Here is a 20291-nt window from a genome sequence, read left to right as displayed (position 1 = left end):
TTCTCAGGACCTTCATTTCATTTAACCTGGCAAAATATTTAAAATTATATAGAAATGCAGTCATCGATAATATCAAGGCTGAAGCAAAATTTCCTAAAGATCCTAAGAACAAAGGTTTTCCTAAGGAAAAAGTCACTGAACATTGCCATTCTTTCTGTGCAAGATAAATATTCTGAAAGTGTTTTGCTCTGTTTCTTACCTACTCCAATTTTTTTCAGTATTCTCCAAACAGGTTTAGAAAGTCAAGATACTTGCCTGAAATTATTTTTGTAGGAACAGTCAATGAAGGGAAGTTCTGACTCAGCAAATCGTGATTCAGAAAATGATTCAGATGCTCCTTACCTGCATTGAGTCAGTGTTCTAGTAAGCTAGAAAACTTTCCCATAATAGTCTTTCTGTTTCTTACGTCTCTTTGGTTTCCAGAAGCACTTAGGCTTGGCCTATAGATAGAAAATTATTAAGACATGTCACCTTTTATCCATTTGTCTTTAGTAAGTGGATCATTGTCCTAAGATCCAAAAGTAACACTAATCAAGCTTTGTTATGTCCTCCAAAAAAGAAGCCTTCAGATGCTTTGCACTCTTCCATAGTTCTTTTTCTTAATTAATGCTAACATCTGCCAGGCTGATGGCACATCAGACCAGAAGGCAAGAAAACCTAACAATATTTCAAGATTGTTTGAGTCTTGTGACAACTTCCCACCAAATAGTTGGGGTTTTTTTGGTTTTGGGGGGTTTTTTTTGTTTTTTTTAAAAACTCTTTCAGCACCGCGAGCTGGTGCATCCAAAAAATACTGAATTACACTGAGATATTTTCCCTATCTGGATAGAGTATGAACTCTTTTCTCATGTTTTGGGTCTTCTCCTGCAAACTAACCTGTCAGTGGGTGCCAGAGGAGGAGACTTCAGGAAACATTTCATATCCCAAAGGGGAAGACAGTTTGAGCATACTCTGAAGTCATTGGCTGTTTCCATGCTGGCTTTCAATGTCTGGTGCAGCGTGTGAAATGATCAAAATGGTAGGATAAGAAAGCAGTCTCTGAAGCAGTATTTTGAATGGATATAAGTGGGACAAGACTGCATGCAGTAAGGCCACCAGAAAGAAACCTGCACTAGTTGAAACACAAGACTGCAAAACCCTGAATAAGAGTTTCTGGGGAGTGGAATAAGAAAGACTGTTTCATAGAAGCATCTTGTAGAAAGAATTTTCCAGACATAGGCATGACTTTTTGATGTGTGTAAGACATAAATGAGTTGCAGGTCAAAGATAATGCTTAAGTTGGGGGCTTAAGGTCTGGGTAGAACAGCTCTATCATCTATGCCGACAGAGCAGAAAGCTTTCAAGAAGGGCTTAAACACCAAAGTCCTCAAAAATACTAGACTAAACAAACCCCTGGTGTTACTGCTAGTCCCAGCCTGGGTTATATCAGTTTTGACATTCAGGATGGCTGCCTCCAGTGAACTCAGACATCCGTTAGTCTTTAGGTATCCCAAATGTTACTTCACAGAAACAGCGCCTCTTGTCTCTACATCTAATAATATGGATGTTAGCTAGTAGAGGTCTGAAGACGGGTGCTGCTCTGCAAAAGTGCAAGTTACTTGCTATTCAAAGCAGGAGAGCTTCTGTGGGACTAACTTATAGATCCAAATAGAAACGATTTTTGCTCTGGGCTGCTTAGTGTGACCTTCAACCCATTGGAGAAATCTATTCCTCCTATCCTGGCTTATTTATTATTTGTGAAACATTCATGACTTCAAGTTACAGTTAAGATTAGTTTAGCTGCCCGTCATTTTTCTGTTCAAGGTCGGATTATTTCCTTGCATCCAACAGTGTGAAGCTTCTTGAAAAGGCACATTTCCCCCCTCTTCCTCCAGGAAAAATACATGAAACTTGTGGTCTGGGATGTAGCAGGTCTATCCATCCCTTGTGACTCCTTTCTAGTATGTTCATTATACCATCTCTTTCTGTTATGTCTTTTAAGAGAACAAGCAAGATTCAGGTACAGATACTATATAATCCAGACAAGTGACAGGTATTGTACCAATCATAGCATAACTCTACCAGAAGTGAGATCAGACTTCAGTTTGTATTGGTTTGGCTGCATCATCCCATCTTTGCAACCTCTGTTTCTGGAAAGGTGAAACTTTGCAGGCTTGTAGTCCTGAGGGCACTCTGCTACCTGAACAGGACAATACTTTTCTGCAACACATTGAGACTTCTTGTAGCATTTGAGACCAGATTCTTTTGACCTATAGACTCTTAAATGGATATTGAGTTGCCTTAAGGTCTCCTATAAATTAAGTAAATTAGCACCATATAGCTTTATTGGAGTCTACTCTTTAGTAGTGCAAAGGAACCACTTTGACAGGCACTGCAAGTGTGCCCATATCAGAAGTTTGCAGGACAACCACATGGATTTCAGTGCCTGCCTCTCAGCTCTGCACACCTAACGTGGTGCTCAGTTTGGTGAAGCAATATACGGTCTTGTATCCAGCTGAAACTTTCAGCAGACACACCCTCTGGCCAGTCACTTAGTGTAACCATTGCAGACAAATTGGTAAACAATTTTATATATCAAGATGATAGAGTTAGGAAAAAACGATTTGGCCCCATAGATTCTTGACACTTGTGCACTGGTGTGAAATACTAGCTTGGAGATTCTCTCTGTTAGCCAAGAGACTTTATCGTTGAGCCAGTTTCTGACCTGTAAGGTTGAGATGAAAGATGCAACACCACAGCGGACCTTTGTAAAAGTGTGAGAAATGGCACCCCACGTTCAGAATGGTGTGTACCTCCCTTGGGATCCATGTGAAAATCCAACCAGAGAATCCTGGGACCTTGGGAAGGCAGATGGCCTACCACCTTCTTGCTTGCTGTTTCTTCCTACCTTATCTACACTCAGGCTCTTGCAGATCTGAAAATCATCATGTTTCATCTTCACTAACCATGTCAAAACTCTAACCTGTCTTTACTTAATCTTTTTCTTGGCTCCTGGTATCCACAGCTTGTTGTCCAGGCTGTTAGAAAAATTGCAGTACTACAGTTGTTTCCTCTTGATCTCATCAGCTCATCCATTCTGTGACCCTAGGCACCCTAGACCTAGGTCCAGCCTTTAGGTCTAAGATCGTATTTCTTTCCTTGTTCGGAGCTCTGTCTGTCCTCACCCCTTCTCTCTGACACTCTACATCCAGACTTCACTCATGACTGCTTCCAGAGTAGATACACAACATATTTAGGAATTTGGGGCAGACAGTACTATTTTATTTTCACCTGGTTGTAATGTACTCAACTTCCAAAACACAGCTGTATAATTGAGTGAAATATTATAGCTTTATAAGTAGACTTTTTCTGTGCCTTGATGCTGAGGGTGCTTATCTTTGCAGGACTGGGTGTTTCAACTAAAAGTGCCTCTGGGGAAAGGTTTTTCCTCAGCTCTGTGCATTCTGAATTTTGCAAAGGGGCTGTGAAGGCTGGCATGGTATGTAAGTATTGCTGTACTTTAGCTGGTGTGCTAACTTTGAAAAATAAAACTTTTTTTTCTCTAGGGCCGATGGGAGAGTCAACAAGACGTATCCCAAGGTGCCGCAAATTCCAGTAGAGGCATTAGTCCATCTCGTACCTCTCTGCCAGGCTCTGGGCAGCAAAACCACTCTCCTGATCCAGGTAAGGGCTTTCTTAAAGCTAAGACAACTTTCCCAAAAATGGAGTGAAGTTACTGCAGCTTCTGAATGTCAGTTAAAGCTGAGCTGCTTTCAGAGATGCAGAGAAATTTCTTCTCCAGAGCAATGTCTGTGCAGTTCCCTCTCTGTGAACATTTAGCAGTTGTGGCTAAGCTACTCAGACTCTAGGCAACTCTAACTAGCCTTTTCTTTAAATCTGATACTAGTTCTGCTAAGAGGCAAATGCCACATGTTTAAAGTTTTCTTTATCTCAGTAGTTCAATTTCAAAAGCCAAAAGTTAGCTGGAACATGCTGTTACCTCAGTAAAACAACAAAGACAGTAAGGCTACTAATGTTTTAGAAAACAAGGAGCACTGGAATTGGATGGATATTTTGCAGCTGATGTGCCTAGTATATAACTGAGAGCGCAGAGATATGTAGTAGTGATGTTTTGTATGTCTATCTAGGTTTTCTCAAGGGGGTGTAGTGTAGAAAAAATGGCAGTATGAGTAAGGAGAGTTGAATGCCCCTAACATTGTTTCTTAACTTGAATCTTCGCATCTTCTGCTTCCAGTAAGTTTTGTAATTGTCGTTAAAGTTGTGTGTTGTATGGACGTCCTTTTTCAATTTTGCTTCTAGTTTGGTTTTTTTTTTTCTGCTTCTGCAAGTTACAAAGCATTTTATGTTTCCAGTTGCAAATGACAAGCTTTTTCACACCATGTGATGGAAAAAAATTTTCTGTGTACTGAGGCCACAGATTAAGACCTACCCAAATACACATGTCCCTTTCAAAGGAAGAACAAGCACTCAATGCTTTTCCTTGGCTAATGCTTTGACCACTGGAAGATGTCATCTTAGACTAAAATGATAACATTTTGTAATAAATTTGTTTAGGGGGTTTTGGGTTGGTTTTGTTTTTTTCCTTTTCCTTTCCCAAAGCATAACTGTTCTTATTTTTTAATTTTTCCAACAGGTATTGGTAGCCTTGCTGCTTCCTATCTGAATCCTGTAAAGTCTTTTGTGCCTCAGATGCCAAAGCTGCTGAAGTCTCTCTTTCCCGTTAGAGATGAGAAAAAGGGCAGGCAGACCTCTCCTCTTGTACAGCAGGTAAAAAATTGAATCAAATAGGCTATGCAGTAATATTGGTGAGTGCTGTTAGACTTGCTGGCAAAATGCAATTTTATAAGTTGTTGCAGTGCAAACCAAGCTTTTAGTCATAGTAAAGTCTTGTGATGCATTTCCCCTCCATTCTGTCCAGAGATAGTGGAGCTGTTTAAACTTATTGATACACTCAGCCCACTTGGCTTTTTAGAATTGCCAAGTACAGTACCAGCATGATTTATGGTAATACCACTTGCAGCAACAATAGTAAAATTTATGAAGTGCACTTAGTGTTGTTTGTGTATTGCCAAGTGGAAAATGTAATTCTATTTTTAATTCGTTATTTCATGTGCCATTCCCTCCCACCCCTCGCCCCAGCTCATGTCACCTTTTACCCTCTTCTGCTATGTACTTTGGACAGTTGCTTTTGTTCATTCTCTTGTCTATTGCACATGTCAGAGAAGCATTTGATTTTTTTTTTTTTTTTTTTTGGATGCTGTGCTGCAAAACTCCACCTGCTCCAGATGTGGCTTCTGTGCAGTAGATAACACATGGTCAAGCAGACTAGAAAAAGCTACTGTCTTTTAAAGAAAACAGATGAAATACAGAATTCCGTTATAAATAATATTATCTCCTTTATTTGAGAGGCTGTAGTTTATTTATAAAGGAATAGTCCTCTATAGTGTGAGTCTGGAAGATTTAACAAACTGTTATGAAGATAAATCTGGAGCCAGATCTCACTTGTGAAAGTTTGTGGAAATCTATGCTTTGTCTATGCTATGTCTGTCCATGCTTTGTTAACCATCCAGCTAACTCTGCTATCACCTTGTTCACTTGCCTGGAGTTCTGGAAGCACATTACCTGTTAACTTAGGCCTTTCCTCACCTCTTGACGTGCAGACAAATGTTTTAAAGGATATCTTTCTCAAAACAAAGCAAAACAAACCCTAAAATCCCCAAGCAACTATTTTTTGTGGTTGGATCCAGACATTCTGTTCCATTGTTTGCTGCAACTAAACTTGCTGTTACAAGAATGTCCCAGGACTACAGGAAGTTGTTTTGTCATTGCAGAAGTACAGTGAAATATTAAATAAATAAATAGAGTAAAAACAAATACACTAACACTTAAATATTTTTAAAAGTAACTTATGACAGACATAGCACAAATAAAAATAAGGCAGATTTAAAATATTTTTAGTTTGTGGTTTTATTCTCTACAAAGTAATAAAAGGAGCAAACTTTACTCCCATATATTATCTAATTTAATGCTTTACATTTTCATGTTGTCTTTTGCTTACAACAGCCTTAGTGTTGAGACTGGAATTGTATAAACTTAGCTATGAAATTTAGAGAATTAAAATTGAGACAGTGGATTTCTTTAAATGTATTTGGGTATCGAAAGATGCAAATAGGCGCTCTTTACAATTGCAGTGAGAGCCTTTCACAACTTCTTGAATTCTTACCGAATCAATGAGAGCCGAGATTAGAAGCAAGGCCTAATTTCCTGCCTCTAGTCTAACCACCTGTTCCCACTCCTTCCTACTGTTCAAGATCAGTCTTGCATTATTTGTCTTGAAGTCAGTTTTTAAACTACAAAGACATCTTTTTTTTTAAGAGATTTTAATTTATATTATGGATTACTATGAAAACTCAAGTAATCAGATCGTGATCACAACAATTTTTAATAAGAGGGAAAGCGATTTCTGCTTTGTTTTAAAAAAATAAAAGCTAACGTATAAACAGGAGTGTGTGATGTTTTAATGCTTGGTTGCATTGGAGAGCAACCTAAGTTTTTCCATGACCCCTGAATCTGTATAATAAAATGAAATCTTGAAATTATTTGCTACTTTTAGTGTTGTAATAGAACAAGTCAATTGTATTACAAATACACCTCACTGGTTTGAGAGGTTTATAGATATTCTTTGCAGCTCTATCAGTAAGGAAACAGGGCTTCTTCACTCCTGTTAGCAATCACAGTGCACAGAAGAGAGAGCAAAAATTGAAGGAACTGCTACAGAATTAGCTACAGCTGCTCCTGTGCAGCACAAAAAAAATAAATATGTGCTGTTGTAGCGAGACCGGCTTTAAGATCATAAATATTATGTCTAGTAATCTTTCTTGCTGTTTCTTTATAATGGCCTGATGATGCAAATGTGGCCAGAAGAATTTAAATGGTGGCAGTGATGAATGGCTATTGTACTCAGTGGACGATGGGGCTGCTATGGGGGTCAGTGTTTGGCAATCAGCTTTAACACCTTATCGCTAACCTGCCAGAGCGAGACAGCGAGCTTAGTAATTCTTGCATAACTGTAGTAAACTACGCAATGGAGAGGACACAAAAACCGGTATTTCTGAGTCTCAGAAAATACGGAACAACACATCTTAGTTCTGTGGAAGAATAAAACTTTGATACACAGTGGCAAGGGACATAAATGAATGTGCAAGGTGAGAGTAGGTGGTAAACTACAAAAAGGATGAGGGAGAGGTGAAGCCGAAAGGATTTTTCAGCTGTAATTCCAAAGGAATCTGACCCCTAACTGGGAATTGCTGGACTTCTGTTGCCGTAAACAATTAGGAGAGCTAGGTTCAGGAATAGAAATTACTAAAGGAATGCTTTACAAAGAAAATGGAAAGATCTAAATCATCCTTTCCTGGCTAAAAGCAAACGAGCAGATATGTAATAACAGGTTTTTGAACATAAATACCAAAAAGCTAAGTGGATCAGTTTATTACTTTCTCCTGGTTCATTGAACAACTTCAGCAAAAGAGAATTTCCAAAGTTCTTGTCAAGCTCCCTTCTCAGTGCATATCTGTTACATTATTTGAGAGTACTTAATTATCTAATGTCATTAAAACCCATTCTGGAAAAATGCTGGTGAACCGTCTTGAGCTAGATGGCTGACCCAGCTGTTGTATTAAATCTCCAATATGTTATAGTTAAATTATCAGGGTTAGATGGCTGTACATCTCTGCAGAAAGCATCAGATTTGTTTTGTTGCGCCTTATAAGCAGGGTCTTATGGTTAAGTTCATTTTAGTGCTTTTGAGCATCCTTTCCAAGGAAGCAGTACTTAACCTTTTTCCAAGTTTATAACTGAAGTTAAGTTCATCATGACCAAGCAGCTCTCCAAGTGGATGCGTTACTGAATCTCTGATTCTGTGCAAGTAAACAGAAGATGGAGTTCTGATCACTCATTCTGAAAATACCTTTTTTTTTCTTTTAGCAGCCTTTTATTTCAATCATACACTGTTGCTTAGGCTGGCATCAACCTTAAAGTAAGCAAGCACATACAGAAGTTACCTTAACAAAATGGTCTTTCCCAGTGCTATTTTTATTTATAGTCAGTGGTTGCCTGAGTTTCAAAAATGCAGAGACATTCCACTCAAGGTGGTGGCAGCTAACAAAATTGCTGTCTTTGACCTTCTGATGCAAGTTTAGTAACTAATCTGGAGAATAATGAACCGCAATTAATGAAATCTGCTCTCGTATTCAAGTGTGTTTCTCAGACAGCACATAAAATAATTGAAAGAACTTCCTGCTCTCTAATTAGTTAGATTGAATTAATTTGGCATAATAGGATTCTTTATGTAACTAGCAGAACGGCTTCCGATGAAGCTGTTTATGTACCTAAAAGATTGGTTTCTGATGAAGCTGTTTATATACTTTTAAGTTAGAAATGCCTATTTTCTCCATTATCTGATGCCTTTAAATTAATTGCCAGTAGTCTGTAAATAAAAAAAGCCAGCAATTTAAACCCTTTTGGATTGCTGGAATTGCTTTTTATTTTCCTAGTCTATTCTTTAAAAAGCTTAGTACTGCAGTGTGCAAGATTTAAAGCCTTACCAAACCTTATTGCTGATGGGGAAAAGTTTAAAATACTTGTGTAAAATATGCAGGTGAATTGAGAATCAGAGTTTCATCTATCTGTGCTTAATTATATTACGTACATGCTCTTGAAGCTTGTCTTTTTTATTAACATGCTGAGGCTTTCATAGTGTGCACCAAGCAGAATTACTGTTCTTTACCTTATGACCCTGTTGATCTCCAGGAACTGCCCGTGTAATTACATTTTAGGGCATCATTGGGTGCTGACATTAAAAATGTACATATTAAATTTCAGTTTCTGGTTTTTGACATTGCTGTGGCAGAAGCACATTCCTCTGACCAATGTACATTTGGTAAGTGGGTTTTGGTCACCTTCATACTTGAGAGCCTTCTTGGGTGCTCAGATGTCTTTTTGTTAGCACATGGCTTAAATGAGAGATCTTGAGTCACAGCTATCGTAAAAAAAAAAAACAAACAACCAAACTCTTTGAATTTCCATGTGCTAATATAATTCATTTTTGTTTTGTGGTATAGAAATGCAGACATGTGACACATGGAGAAGGGCAGCTCTTAAGTTTTTTCTCTTTCACCTTCTGATGCAGAAGTAGTAATTAATCTTAAAAAATAATGAAATGCAGTTAATGAAAAGCTATCTAAATAGACAAAAGCCTTTTTCTGGCAGTGCATTAAAAAATAACAGTTTCATGGATGTGCATGGTGCATAGTATAATTGCTAGAACTGACATTCCTTAATCAAATGTAAATAATGTGGCCTCAGAGAACCTTCTTTAAAATCTTGAAGGCTTTTTTCAGAGTTTCAAATAAAGAATCATTTGGATGCTATAATCAGCATAGCTCAACAGATCCTCTGTGGCCAGCTGAGCTCATATGTGTCTACTTCTTGTGACTGAGTTGTTAGTGTTTTGATTTCTTTCTGAGTTCAGTTTTCCCTATCATCCTCATACAAATAGTTTTTAATAAGAATGAGTATGGAAAACTGGCTTTTAAGTTCTTAGAGCAAACCACTGAAACTTCTTTATGAACTAACTTGAAAATGGTTATGAATTACCCTTCTAATCTGCCCAGGCCTAGGAATGAAGTAATTTAACTGCATAGAAAATGATATGGTTAATTTTGCATAAAGTATATTAGAAACGTGGAATTCAAAAGTATTATTATAGGCTGAAATGTTCCACATATGGAAGGTGGAATAAGAGGGGTTTGTTTGGGTTAATAGTTAAGTGCACAGTGTCTTTAGAGAAGAAAACAAACAAACACCAAAAAAACCAACAAACTAACTTGTACTGGGTTTCAGATCTCCTTTTGGAATGCAGGAGATTTTCTATTTGAATGATTAATGACTTTAAAATGATTTTAAAATTGAGGGCAGAGAGGAATATTGTTGGGGGGGGAGCTTTTTAAAATGGATTCAACCTTTTTGGCTATGTACTAGGGGATTCAGAATTCTTACTGCATTGCTGTGTATGTCTTGTGAAAGTATTTTATCCCGCATGCTCAAAACCGATTTAAATCTACATTTAATGAAGCAACTGTTATGCCCTGCTGCAGAAGTTTCCAATAGCTCCTTTTAAATGGTGATGTGAGCATAATGCTGTCAGTGTGACAGTCCTTGAGCTCAGTCGTTCCTATCTGTGGATGGTAAAGCATAGACAAGAGCAATGGAAGTTTTCTGATAATGCCCTTTTAGGATTGCATCAGCTATAACCTTGGCTAGACCATTTGTGGAGCTGGGAGGATAATTCTTGTACACGCTGGCCCAGTCTGTTCTCTTAACTGCCACTGAACTTTCTGCTTATTGGGTGTTAACATTGAAGGATTTTCATCCAGTGACGTGAAGCAAAAGGCTTTGTACTGAAGTCATCAGTCACCATTGTCAGAGGCATTTTACAAAATGTTTAATGACATAGAAATACCAAATGTGTTTTTCTGAGCTCATTGAAGAGACTGCCATTATATATATGTAATAAATGGTATAAAAAGAGTTCATTTAGGATTCATTTTGGTGCCTCTGTAAGTGGGGTGAGATACACGTTTGCTTTGTCTGTTCAAGCTCACCAACATACCAGGTAGGTCTCCAGATTACGCTAACCATTAGTAACTTACATGGCTTTTGGTCACCTCAAAGTATGTGCAAACTAACCTCTCATCTCACTGGAAAATACGCACTCTTAGAAATTCTTATACACTCACTGCACAGAGTAGCAGCTCTCAGGAAAAAGACAATTTTTGTTCTACAAAGATTCAGAGACACTTTAAAGTGAATTTCTTTTATGTTCTCTCTTACTCCATATTTTGTGAGCTTGGTTGAAGAAATTGTGCCAAAAATTATCACTGTAAAAGGGTCATGTTTTGCCATTGGGTAAATATATATGTCTAGTTTAGCAGTCGCTATCTACAAACATTTAACAACAGAATTTGGCTCTCAATTCAGAAATATTTTTCATCCAGTAAATGTCTTCACAGATAGTCAAACACATTGTTTTCAGTATGCCCCCCAAGTAACTTGACTACATTTCATAACAAAGATTTGTTTTAGTACCCTTGCTACCCCAGTGAGGGTGTTTCTGCCCATCTGTTTCTTGTCAACACCAAAGTTGGGCAAGTGCCACTTCTCATAATTGCTTTTTTCTCCATGTTTTTCTAAACAGTGCTTGGCAAAGTTATTGTAGTTTTGAGATTTGTCATCCTTTCAGGAGGAGAACTTGATGAGGAATGATTAAAGTGTAACGGTTCTCTTTCTTTTGCTATTTGATATCAACTGGATTTTTTGATTTCATGGATTTACAGGCTGTAAGACTGAAGGTTTTTGAGAGATAAAAAACCGAAACAAACATTTTCCTCTGTTTATTTGTTTTAAAGGGAGAAAAGGAAATCAAAGGAACTGAGAAATATCTTTAAATACTTTTTCTTATTCCAGTTCTGAGTGCTTATCTCTGGATAATAATGCTAGACCTCAAAGCACTGCCCAGAGACAGCATGTATACTGGGAGAAAATGGGGCAAAAAGATCAAATTGTATTATGGTGCCAGTGTGAGAGGCTGGCGCTGGCTTTAGCTTCTGATACCAGGTCTGCTGAAAAAGGCTGTTTCCCCTCCTATATCAGATCACAAACAGTAAGTAGTGTGGAAGCAACAAGGACAGTGTCTTTCCTTTGCACAACCTTTCTGAGATGCCAAAATGCAGTGCTTTTAGCATTGGAGCATGGAGATATTTAACTAGGATAATTTGAATTCAAGAGCCTTGGCTTCTCACTGAGGTTCAGCTGCATCTCTGCAAAAGGTTTAAAGTGCTATGTAAGTGTCTGCCTAGGGATTAGCCCTAATGCCTTGTAACTACAGGGGGTTTTTTTTGTTTTGTTTTGGTTTTTTTTTTTTATTTTAAATGGTGATATTTAATAGCTTGGCTTTGCAGTCCCAAGATGGACCAACCCATGGTTCAAAGATGGTTGAAGAGGAGAGAGTAAGTGTTCTGCCAAATACTCTGCTCCCTTTAACACCGTGATAAGCTTCTATTAAACCTAAAATTTGCAGAGTTTTCTCCTAAGAAAGTTAATCCCTCTGTTCTCTAGTCTTTGTTAAAGTGAAACACTTGGCTGCTAGGACAATCAAGTTATCCTTGCATGCCTGAGTTAATACTTAGGACGAGTCAGAGTACTCACACACCTCATTGCTCTAAGCTATGTCTGGACTCGGCCACAAGTCAGTACTACAGTCATTCTCAGGTTAATACTTTTGTCTTAAAACATTGCCACTTTATTCCAAAGGAAACTGAAGTTCTGGAGTACGAGGTGTCTGAAAAACCACTGGATCATGAGCCCTAAAGATGTGTTTATTTTTAGGCTTCATTGATTTGTTCTGATTTGGGTCACCATCTGCTTCCTGGAGCCCCAGTGCATGTCCTAGTAAGGATCTCAAGATGCTAATACCTTGTGCACCCGAAATAGAGCCAGTTTGCTCTGAACCCCACTTCAGTGGTATACTTTCCGTTAGCAGGTTTAATGACAAGCAAACCCCTCCTTTCCTGCTTTCTTTTATTGAACTGAAGGTTTAATGTCTTAAAATTATTTTGGTCCACTGTGAACCTGTTGGGGTTTTTGTCTTTTTGTTTTTTACCTTGAACAACCATGTTTTTATTTAGTCCGTGACAATCTGTATAAATAATAGCTGTTCTTTTCTCCCATGTTTATTTCTTTTGGGGACAGGATAGTCATATTCCTGCTTTACTGTACTTAGAAGGGATGCAAGAGAAGAGTACTTTACTCTTCAGCTGGAAAGTTTCAGTTCTTTAAACAGATTGTTGAATTCGGGAAATAGCTGTCTTGGAGATGAGCACTGCCTGCTTATTTCTACAGTAGGAGTTCTCAAGTCCCTTGGAGAAAAAAGAAAAAAAGCAGACCGCTCCCAAATTGTATAATATGTTGCCCTTAAAGAGCTCTTTCCCTGAAAGTATGAGCCTGCACTTGCAGTATGTTATTTAACGGCGCTGAAGAGAGATGTTTCTGCTATTTTCTCCTCTCTCCTTTTCTTCATGCTTCCCTTTCCCAAGGTTCTCCATTGAACTGGTGGTCCCTTTCCCTCCTGTGTCAACAGTGCGTGACAGCCCAAGCTGACAGCTTAGCCTAAGATTTATAGTCAAGTGTCACAATTTGCTGTTATAGTCTTAGGAGAGTGATTATTTCAAATCTTCAACACAAAAACCTGAATACGGAGCAAGTGAGGGACATTTATTGTCAATACCTTCATATCAAGCCCCATGTGATAAAAGAGAAGAAGATACTGTTGAAACACAGAAGTGGTTCTTCTGGCACAGGACCAGTATACTGTGATTAGCAAATGGCATGTGTAGTCTTCACTCTAGCAGGCAGTGGCGATGCCCTCTTTGAAAAGAGGATGCACAGATCTTGTTTCTGGCTTCCTTTTTGAGTTAAAGTGAACAATGCTAAAAGCTAAACTGAATTAAGATACTGGAGATAGAGAAAGAGTTTTGGAGATGGACTGAAGCTGAGGGTTTCACTAGCCAGACCAGCATGACCTCAGATCCCTTTGTCATCTGGTTGCTCAGCGGTCTGTCTTTGACTGCATAAAAGAAAACTTTGTACACTATGAATCTGCACACGTAGCTGCTTATGTGTTAAAATTCGGGGATGCCTCGGTTCAGGTTTTTACCCCTTTGGAGTATGTCATCACAATGCAATAAAACAGCAATGCTCCATCTTTTTGTGACAAAGGTTTGTTTGTGATTCCAAAATTTCAAATGTAAGTTTTAATGTTTACCAGTTTGACAATATTTAATCCTTTAAGTGAACAATGCTCTGTTTTTTTTCATTCCTGCAGGCCGTCCCACGAATTATGGTTCAGTCTGCCAGTATTGATGCCAGTGCTGCGAAGATAAAACAGGTGAGCACGTCCCAGGATGTGATGATACAATTTTCATACTCACATGCCTGGAAACCAGAGGTGGCAAAAGCAACTGCTGGGTTAGCTACTTAAAACCTGTTGCGCTTCTACTGTTGCTTCACTGTGAGACAACAAATGCAGTGTGTGTTGCTGTGTTTTCTTGGGTCCTGGTAAAATCTCCCCTTATATCGCTAGTTACACATTTATATTTGAAAGCCTGGTCAATCATATGATTGCATTAGCAGTTAACTAGCTAAAATTTAGCTGTTTTGCTGCTTTAAAAGGCAAATTGCTAGGCTCTGATGCTTTCTATAAACAGAACGTGTCTGTTATTCTGAGTGTTGAGCTTAATTCTCAATTTTACATTTCAAGCCAATTCATGGTATCGGTGTGAAAAAAAGGCTCTTGCTAAGCTGGAGAGAAAATAGACCCTATGATCTCCCACAGTTCAGCAGAACTTCAGTCTTATGAATAGCAAATCAGCTTTCTCCCACTGTGCTTTTATTGTCTTAGCAAAATGTGTGTTATCTGAATGCTTAAAAGGGAAAACCCAAAGCAAGAGCAGAGCTCCAGAGTCCACGTGTACACCATCCTCTCCATAGAAAAGCTAAAAATATGTCTTTAATCCACAGCAATACTCCAAAAAACTTTTCTGTATTACATTTCACTTAGCAATAGCAAGCTAGCCTTTAGTTCTGAAATTCCTGTAATTCAATCAAATCCCTCTTTCTTCAAACGCCACTTACATTGCCAGTGGAAAAGCCACTTCAGAATAAGGTGAAAATCCTGTAGTTTGGGACACTTAACCACTAGATGGGATAAACCACAAAATTTTGAACGGTAAACAAAGATGTACACCTGAGAGTTAAGACAGAATATGTACAAATCTGCCGTCCTCCAACCACTTTTTTTTTTTCCCCTTCATATTAGCAGCCTCCTCCCTCCCTCCCAAAGAGATTTAGAGACATCCTAATCTTTTAGAGTACATGTGCTGGCAAAAGATATTGATCTATCAGATTTAGTAAACTTTACAGCCAAGAAATACATCACTAAAATGGGCTGTTAATCTCATGAGGTGCAGTTAATTTCATACTCTGAAAGTGTGTGGTGCTGGCGGCATTGAGGTGGGAATGGCATTTGGAAACGGGGACATAAATGACAGTTTAGTTGGAGAGGCATGATTTATCAATCCTGAGAGTTAAGCCAAATAACTGTGAGAGACTTATAGATCATGGCTGTTTCACATTTCATATAAATCCTGCTATTCAAACAGCAAATGACCATTCCTGTAATATAAATAATTTTTCAGTAAATATTGGGGAACGTATTTCTTTTAGTTGACACTTTTCTTATTAATGGAAGAAATGAGCTGACAATCCTACCAGGTTTGCAAAGCTGACTTTGGATCAGCTTGCATCTTTTGGAGATTGCAGCTACACAAGGATTTAGATAAGCTGAAGGCCTTAGTACGTCCCAGAGGCCTTGTGTGTATCCTTTTAGCCCAGATATTGTGGATAACAGAGCTCCATGGTCCCTATCCTCTTCTGTTTCAGATTAACCAAGAGGAAGCAGGGAAACAGCCATTCGAAACTGCAGTGCAGACGTCCGAGGCAGACAAGAGTCTGGAAAAGACACCCAAAGTGCCTTTGCAGCAGCCCACAGGAGACACCCAGGCGCAGGACTCCCAGGAAGGACCTCCAAGTCCTCTGAGTGAAGCCTCCAGTGGGTACTTTTCTCATAGTGTCTCGACAGCCACCCTCTCTGAAGCCCTTGCAGCGGGAAGTGATGCTGTGGCTCAACCAGGAGGTCAAATGCCTGCAGTGAGTGACTTCCCAGCTCCCGCTGTGGCTCAGGTCTCTTCTTCTGACATGCCAGGGCGCTCGGACAGTTCTTCAGAAAGCTGTCTCGGTACTAAGAGAGAGAGTCTACCTGCTGTTAGCCTTCAAAGTGCTCACGCAAGACCTAAAGACAGCACTGAAGTGAATGGAAATGATGCTTTGAAATCAAAATCTTGCACATCTCCTGTGACTCCAAGTGAGCAGGCAAATGATGTCTCTGTAGCCACTGATGCGAAAACCTTTCTTTCTACCTCCACTCCAAAGAAGGAGTTGTTATCCAAACAATCAATGGAGTCAGCAGGACAAGCTAGGAAAAAAGAAGTGGCTTCTGGGGCTTTAGAACTGGAGTTTCCCAAACCACAGATTCGTCCTGACCAATCATCCCAGCCTAGCATTGCAGCCTCCCCCTTCAAAATCCAGAAAGTCAAGACATCAGAGCTGAAGTCTTTTACAAGCATGCTGGGGACAGATCCCACATGTTCACTAAACACAGAAGAGCAGCAAGAAGGAGAAAAGAGCACATCCACTGCCCGTGGACAGAACCATAATGGATCAGAGATGGCAGAAGAAAAACTGGAGGTGACTTCTGACTCCGAAGATGCCAATGAAACTCCTGAGTGGCTGAAGGAGGGAGAATATGTCACAGTTGGTGCAAATAAGACGGGCACCGTTAGATATATTGGGCCCACAGACTTTCAAGAGGGAACATGGGTTGGTGTTGAACTGGATTTACCTTCAGGTAAAATATGATCTAGACCGGGTGTAAAGCAGACAGCATGTCAGAATTTGTGGTGTTCATTTTAATGCTGCTTTTTGATGAAGGGGGTTTCATTAGCCAATACTGGGTGTTATTTCGAGAAGGGAAATATAAAAGATCTTTCCCTACTGTAATTTTTTTCCAGTCTGCCTTTGTAAACCTGGTCTCACTGACCTCTGACTGAATTGTGTCCCTTTTCAGTTATTTCATTGGCTTCTTACAATGGAGGTAGGAATCAGGATTGCTTTTACAATGCAGCTCGGTAAGAGTATAGTTGCAGGAGATGGGCCTTGTGTCCAAAGAGTTCTCTTCTGGGCTTCTGCTCTGAGGATAAGGGTGTCCAAAGTGCAACAGGAGTTGTGAGATTCAAATGAGCGAAGGAACATTTAGGCTAAATAAGTTGCAAAGTCTCTTTATAGGTTACCTAGTCTCTCGCAAGCTATTTTAAAATAAGCTGTAAAATTGCAAAAGACTATTTGTGTGTGTGTGTGTGTGTGTGTGTATACCTATATGTATGAAAACCAGTAGGAAGTAATCATGCATTGACCACCAGGACATACAGATGATTTAAGGTTTATTTCAGCTTCTTATTTGTCATTCCTATCTGACTCTGACCTGTACAACTGTAGACTTCCCAGAACTTAGGCTCTAATACATGCTTTTTGGAAACTAGGGTGCTGTTCCTGGGGAGGGCTCATTCATATGTGCCGTTGTAGCATGATGCGGGGAAAACAGTGACTTCAGCGCAAGATGAAAGAAAGATGATGGCTGGCATTTGTTCTCTGCTGGAGCTCCAGGCTTCTTAACCCCTTTCCTCTGCAGGTTCACGTCCACTTTCATGGGACTCATTTTCTCCAAGAGTAGGCAGGATTGGGGGAAGACAGGGTGTGCTAGTGGAAAATTCAAGAGACAAGCAGTAGATACCACTGCCTTTGATAGTAAGAGGGTTTGGTTTACCAAGGGCACGTAAAGCTCCTTATTTAAATCCTTTTAACCAAGCTGTAGCATTCCAAGTCTTGCAGTGCAGGCTCTGTTGGGTGAATCAGCATGTCCCAGGGAGTTGCCCTAACGCTCGTCTCTGCTGCACAGTTCCGTGGGATTGGAGCCGTTCACCAAGATAAATACTGTGTCAAGGATCCAGAACTCCCATTAAATGAGCAGTTATCTTCCCTGCACATGGTGTGCTCATAAAAGCTAAACTGGACGGTGTGTTTTCAGCTGGTTTCAGAAAACTCTCTGGAGTCTGCAGTCCTGGAAAGCAAACTGTAGCTCTAATCCCTTTGAAAGTTGTAGAGCCGATTCTCAGTCCTGAATTCATGACTTATTTAAAAAAAATTAAAATAATATATTTACAGATTCATTTTGATTTTGGAAAGTCACCTTCCCTCCCTGTCTGGCTACTCTAGAGTCCACAGTGCTAATTCTGTTAAGCTGTTTGCACATAGCCGGTAAGCATCAGCTTCACTGTCTATGGAAGAGTTGAATGGCTATGAGATTTTTGGTCTGTTGAGGACTCAACTGCTAGTGTTACTGGATATTTTTTTTCCTTTCTGTTTCCACAAGGATTAAGTCCCTGATTTGCTGGAGAATAACAGGCTTCTAGTGCATCTGGAGCTTCACTTGGGAAATACGGTCACAAACTTGTACCTTTGTCACACTACAAACAGGGGTAGAAGTCCACGTCCTTAGCCACGTGAGGGTATATGGAACTCAACACGGTAACGGTGGTAGAGAGAAGGAAACACCCGTAGAACAGAAGGGGTGACCTTATGTCATTTAAAGAGTTGTTGTATCTTTTCGCATTCCCTTTACAGACCTGAGTGGTCTCCGACCCAGTACCCAGAACAGTGATCGTGAGAATTTTAAATGATCTAAAGGGAGAAATAGAAAGATCTCAACAGCATCAGCGTAAAGAAATTATTTTCTGTTCTGTGGAGGTTTTATGACACGGAAACAGTAACTCTTCTCAACTTCAGACTCTCATCAACTTGGAAAACCAAAAGCTTTTTTAAATGTCTTTTTTCCTTCCTTCCTGATAGTTTGCTAATGCGTCTGTTGCTGAACTGATTATTTAACGCTTTTGGTGAAATTCCCCTGAAAGAATTCCCCTGAATAGCAAGCGGGGAGGAAGAATAAGGTGGAGTGTCCCATTCAGAGTAACTGTCTCCATGCAGTGGCTTTGCTGGTGTTAGGCAGTGAACTATACTGGTGTCACAGGAGCACAAGCCCGCAGCTAGGAGCCACCTGAATCAGGTCCAGCCTTCTGCTGTCGCAGGCAGCTGCTTCCTCTAATCTTTCAATTTTATCAAGTTCAGCTATAAAACCAGCTGATGTCTTTTTATCTTCACTCCTGTGGGAAGGCTACTCCCACTTCTCTGGTAGTTGGAAGACTTGTCTTTATATCAGTAAGTGTATCGACCTTCAGATTTGTTTGCTCTTGTACCAGCTTTGTCCTCTAGTGCCCATAGTACTCTCTCCTCCTGGGTGTTTACCTTCACAGTGTATTTATAGGGAACAGTCGTTTTCCCTCTCAGCATTTTCTTCTTGCTTTCTTCCTCTGGTGTCCTCCTAGTAGCACACCATATGCACAGAATAAAAGCCATTTTGTCTATCATCTTTCTTTCTCTTCTTGTCAAAGGTAAGAACGATGGCTCGATTGGAGGGAAGCAGTATTTCAGATGCAACCCAGGCTACGGATTGCTTGTGAAACCAGGCAGAGTTAAAAAGGCCACGGGACCAGCAAGGCGGCGGAGCACCGGATTGAGGTTGCAAGGAGGAGCCGCCGCCGAGAACAGAAAGAGTGGCAACTTCTCCGGTTCAGCCTCCAACCTGGCTTCGCTCACAGCCCTGGCGAAATCAGAAGGAGGATCGACACTGCGACTGGAGAAGAGCCAGAAAAATGCGGAGAACAGGAAATCCTGGGCAAACTGAGACAGCCCTACCCACCGCAGCAAACACAGTGCAACGCAGCCAGGGGAGCAGGGCTTCTAGCTTCGGGAAGCTAAAACCAACCACGTGAACTTCTAGTTTGTGGCAAACACTAATGAAGGTTTTTTTTTCCTCTGCTTTGGGTGATTGACATGTTAATTCTTTGCCTTGTCGTGGTGCTGGATCTACGTCCTTCGTTTCCTGTTACAAATTGTGACGCTTCAGGGTATGACTGATGGCAGCCGGTGAAAGCTTGTGGCGGTGGGTGGGTGTACGCTCTGCTCTCTTCCACCTTTCAGAGAAGGAAGAGACACATAAATTGTTCAAATTATGGCGTGGCTTTCCAATAGCTACAAAATACTACCCATGCACCGGTGCTTCTCTCGGTGTGACTGGCAGTTCTAAAAAAAAAAAAAACAAAAAAAAAAAACCAAAAAACCCAAACCTCCTCAAAATAACAATTCTGTTCTAGTTTCATAAGAGCTGTGCCCATATCACATAATACATGGTGAAAGGGCAAGGTTATAATAATTCCAGACAGGCAGAGAAGCGAATGGAAAACTTTATTTGGAAATGAAGAACCCCCAAGCCCCCTTTATTTAAAAAAGCAACAGCTCTCTGGTTATGTGACCTGGAACCAGTGCCCGTCTTGATTACTGTCCTGTTGTCCATCTCTCCTTCTGTGGAAATCAGCACACTCTTTCTAGCTGATTCGTTGGGAATGGGACAAGGCCCATCACCTGCTCTGTAATATTTCTGATCCCTT

The 20291-nt window shown here is 40.0% G+C and overlaps 1 protein-coding gene across 5 annotated transcripts in view; it reads left to right on the top strand.

Annotated features, from left to right (window-relative positions):
• Positions 1-19945, top strand: part of KIF13B (kinesin family member 13B) — a 125186-nt gene extending 105241 nt beyond the window's left edge. For all 5 annotated transcript variants that reach the window (XM_052809273.1, XM_052809271.1, XM_052809270.1 and 2 more), the window contains 5 exons: positions 3546-3663; positions 4634-4767; positions 13940-14002; positions 15556-16579; positions 19236-19945. In XM_052809273.1, the coding sequence (XP_052665233.1) occupies positions 3546-3663; positions 4634-4767; positions 13940-14002; positions 15556-16579; positions 19236-19528 (1632 nt within the window). In that variant the 3' untranslated portion in view covers positions 19529-19945. The remainder of the gene's footprint in view (positions 1-3545; positions 3664-4633; positions 4768-13939; positions 14003-15555; positions 16580-19235) is intronic.
• The last annotated feature ends 346 nt before the right edge of the window (positions 19946-20291 follow it).

Source organism: Harpia harpyja, chromosome 15, assembly GCF_026419915.1.
Source record: "Harpia harpyja isolate bHarHar1 chromosome 15, bHarHar1 primary haplotype, whole genome shotgun sequence".
NCBI classification, from domain to species: Eukaryota; Metazoa; Chordata; class Aves; order Accipitriformes; family Accipitridae; genus Harpia; species Harpia harpyja.
Note: the sequence above shows the minus strand (reverse complement) of the source record. Positions and strands in the feature narration are given on the sequence as shown.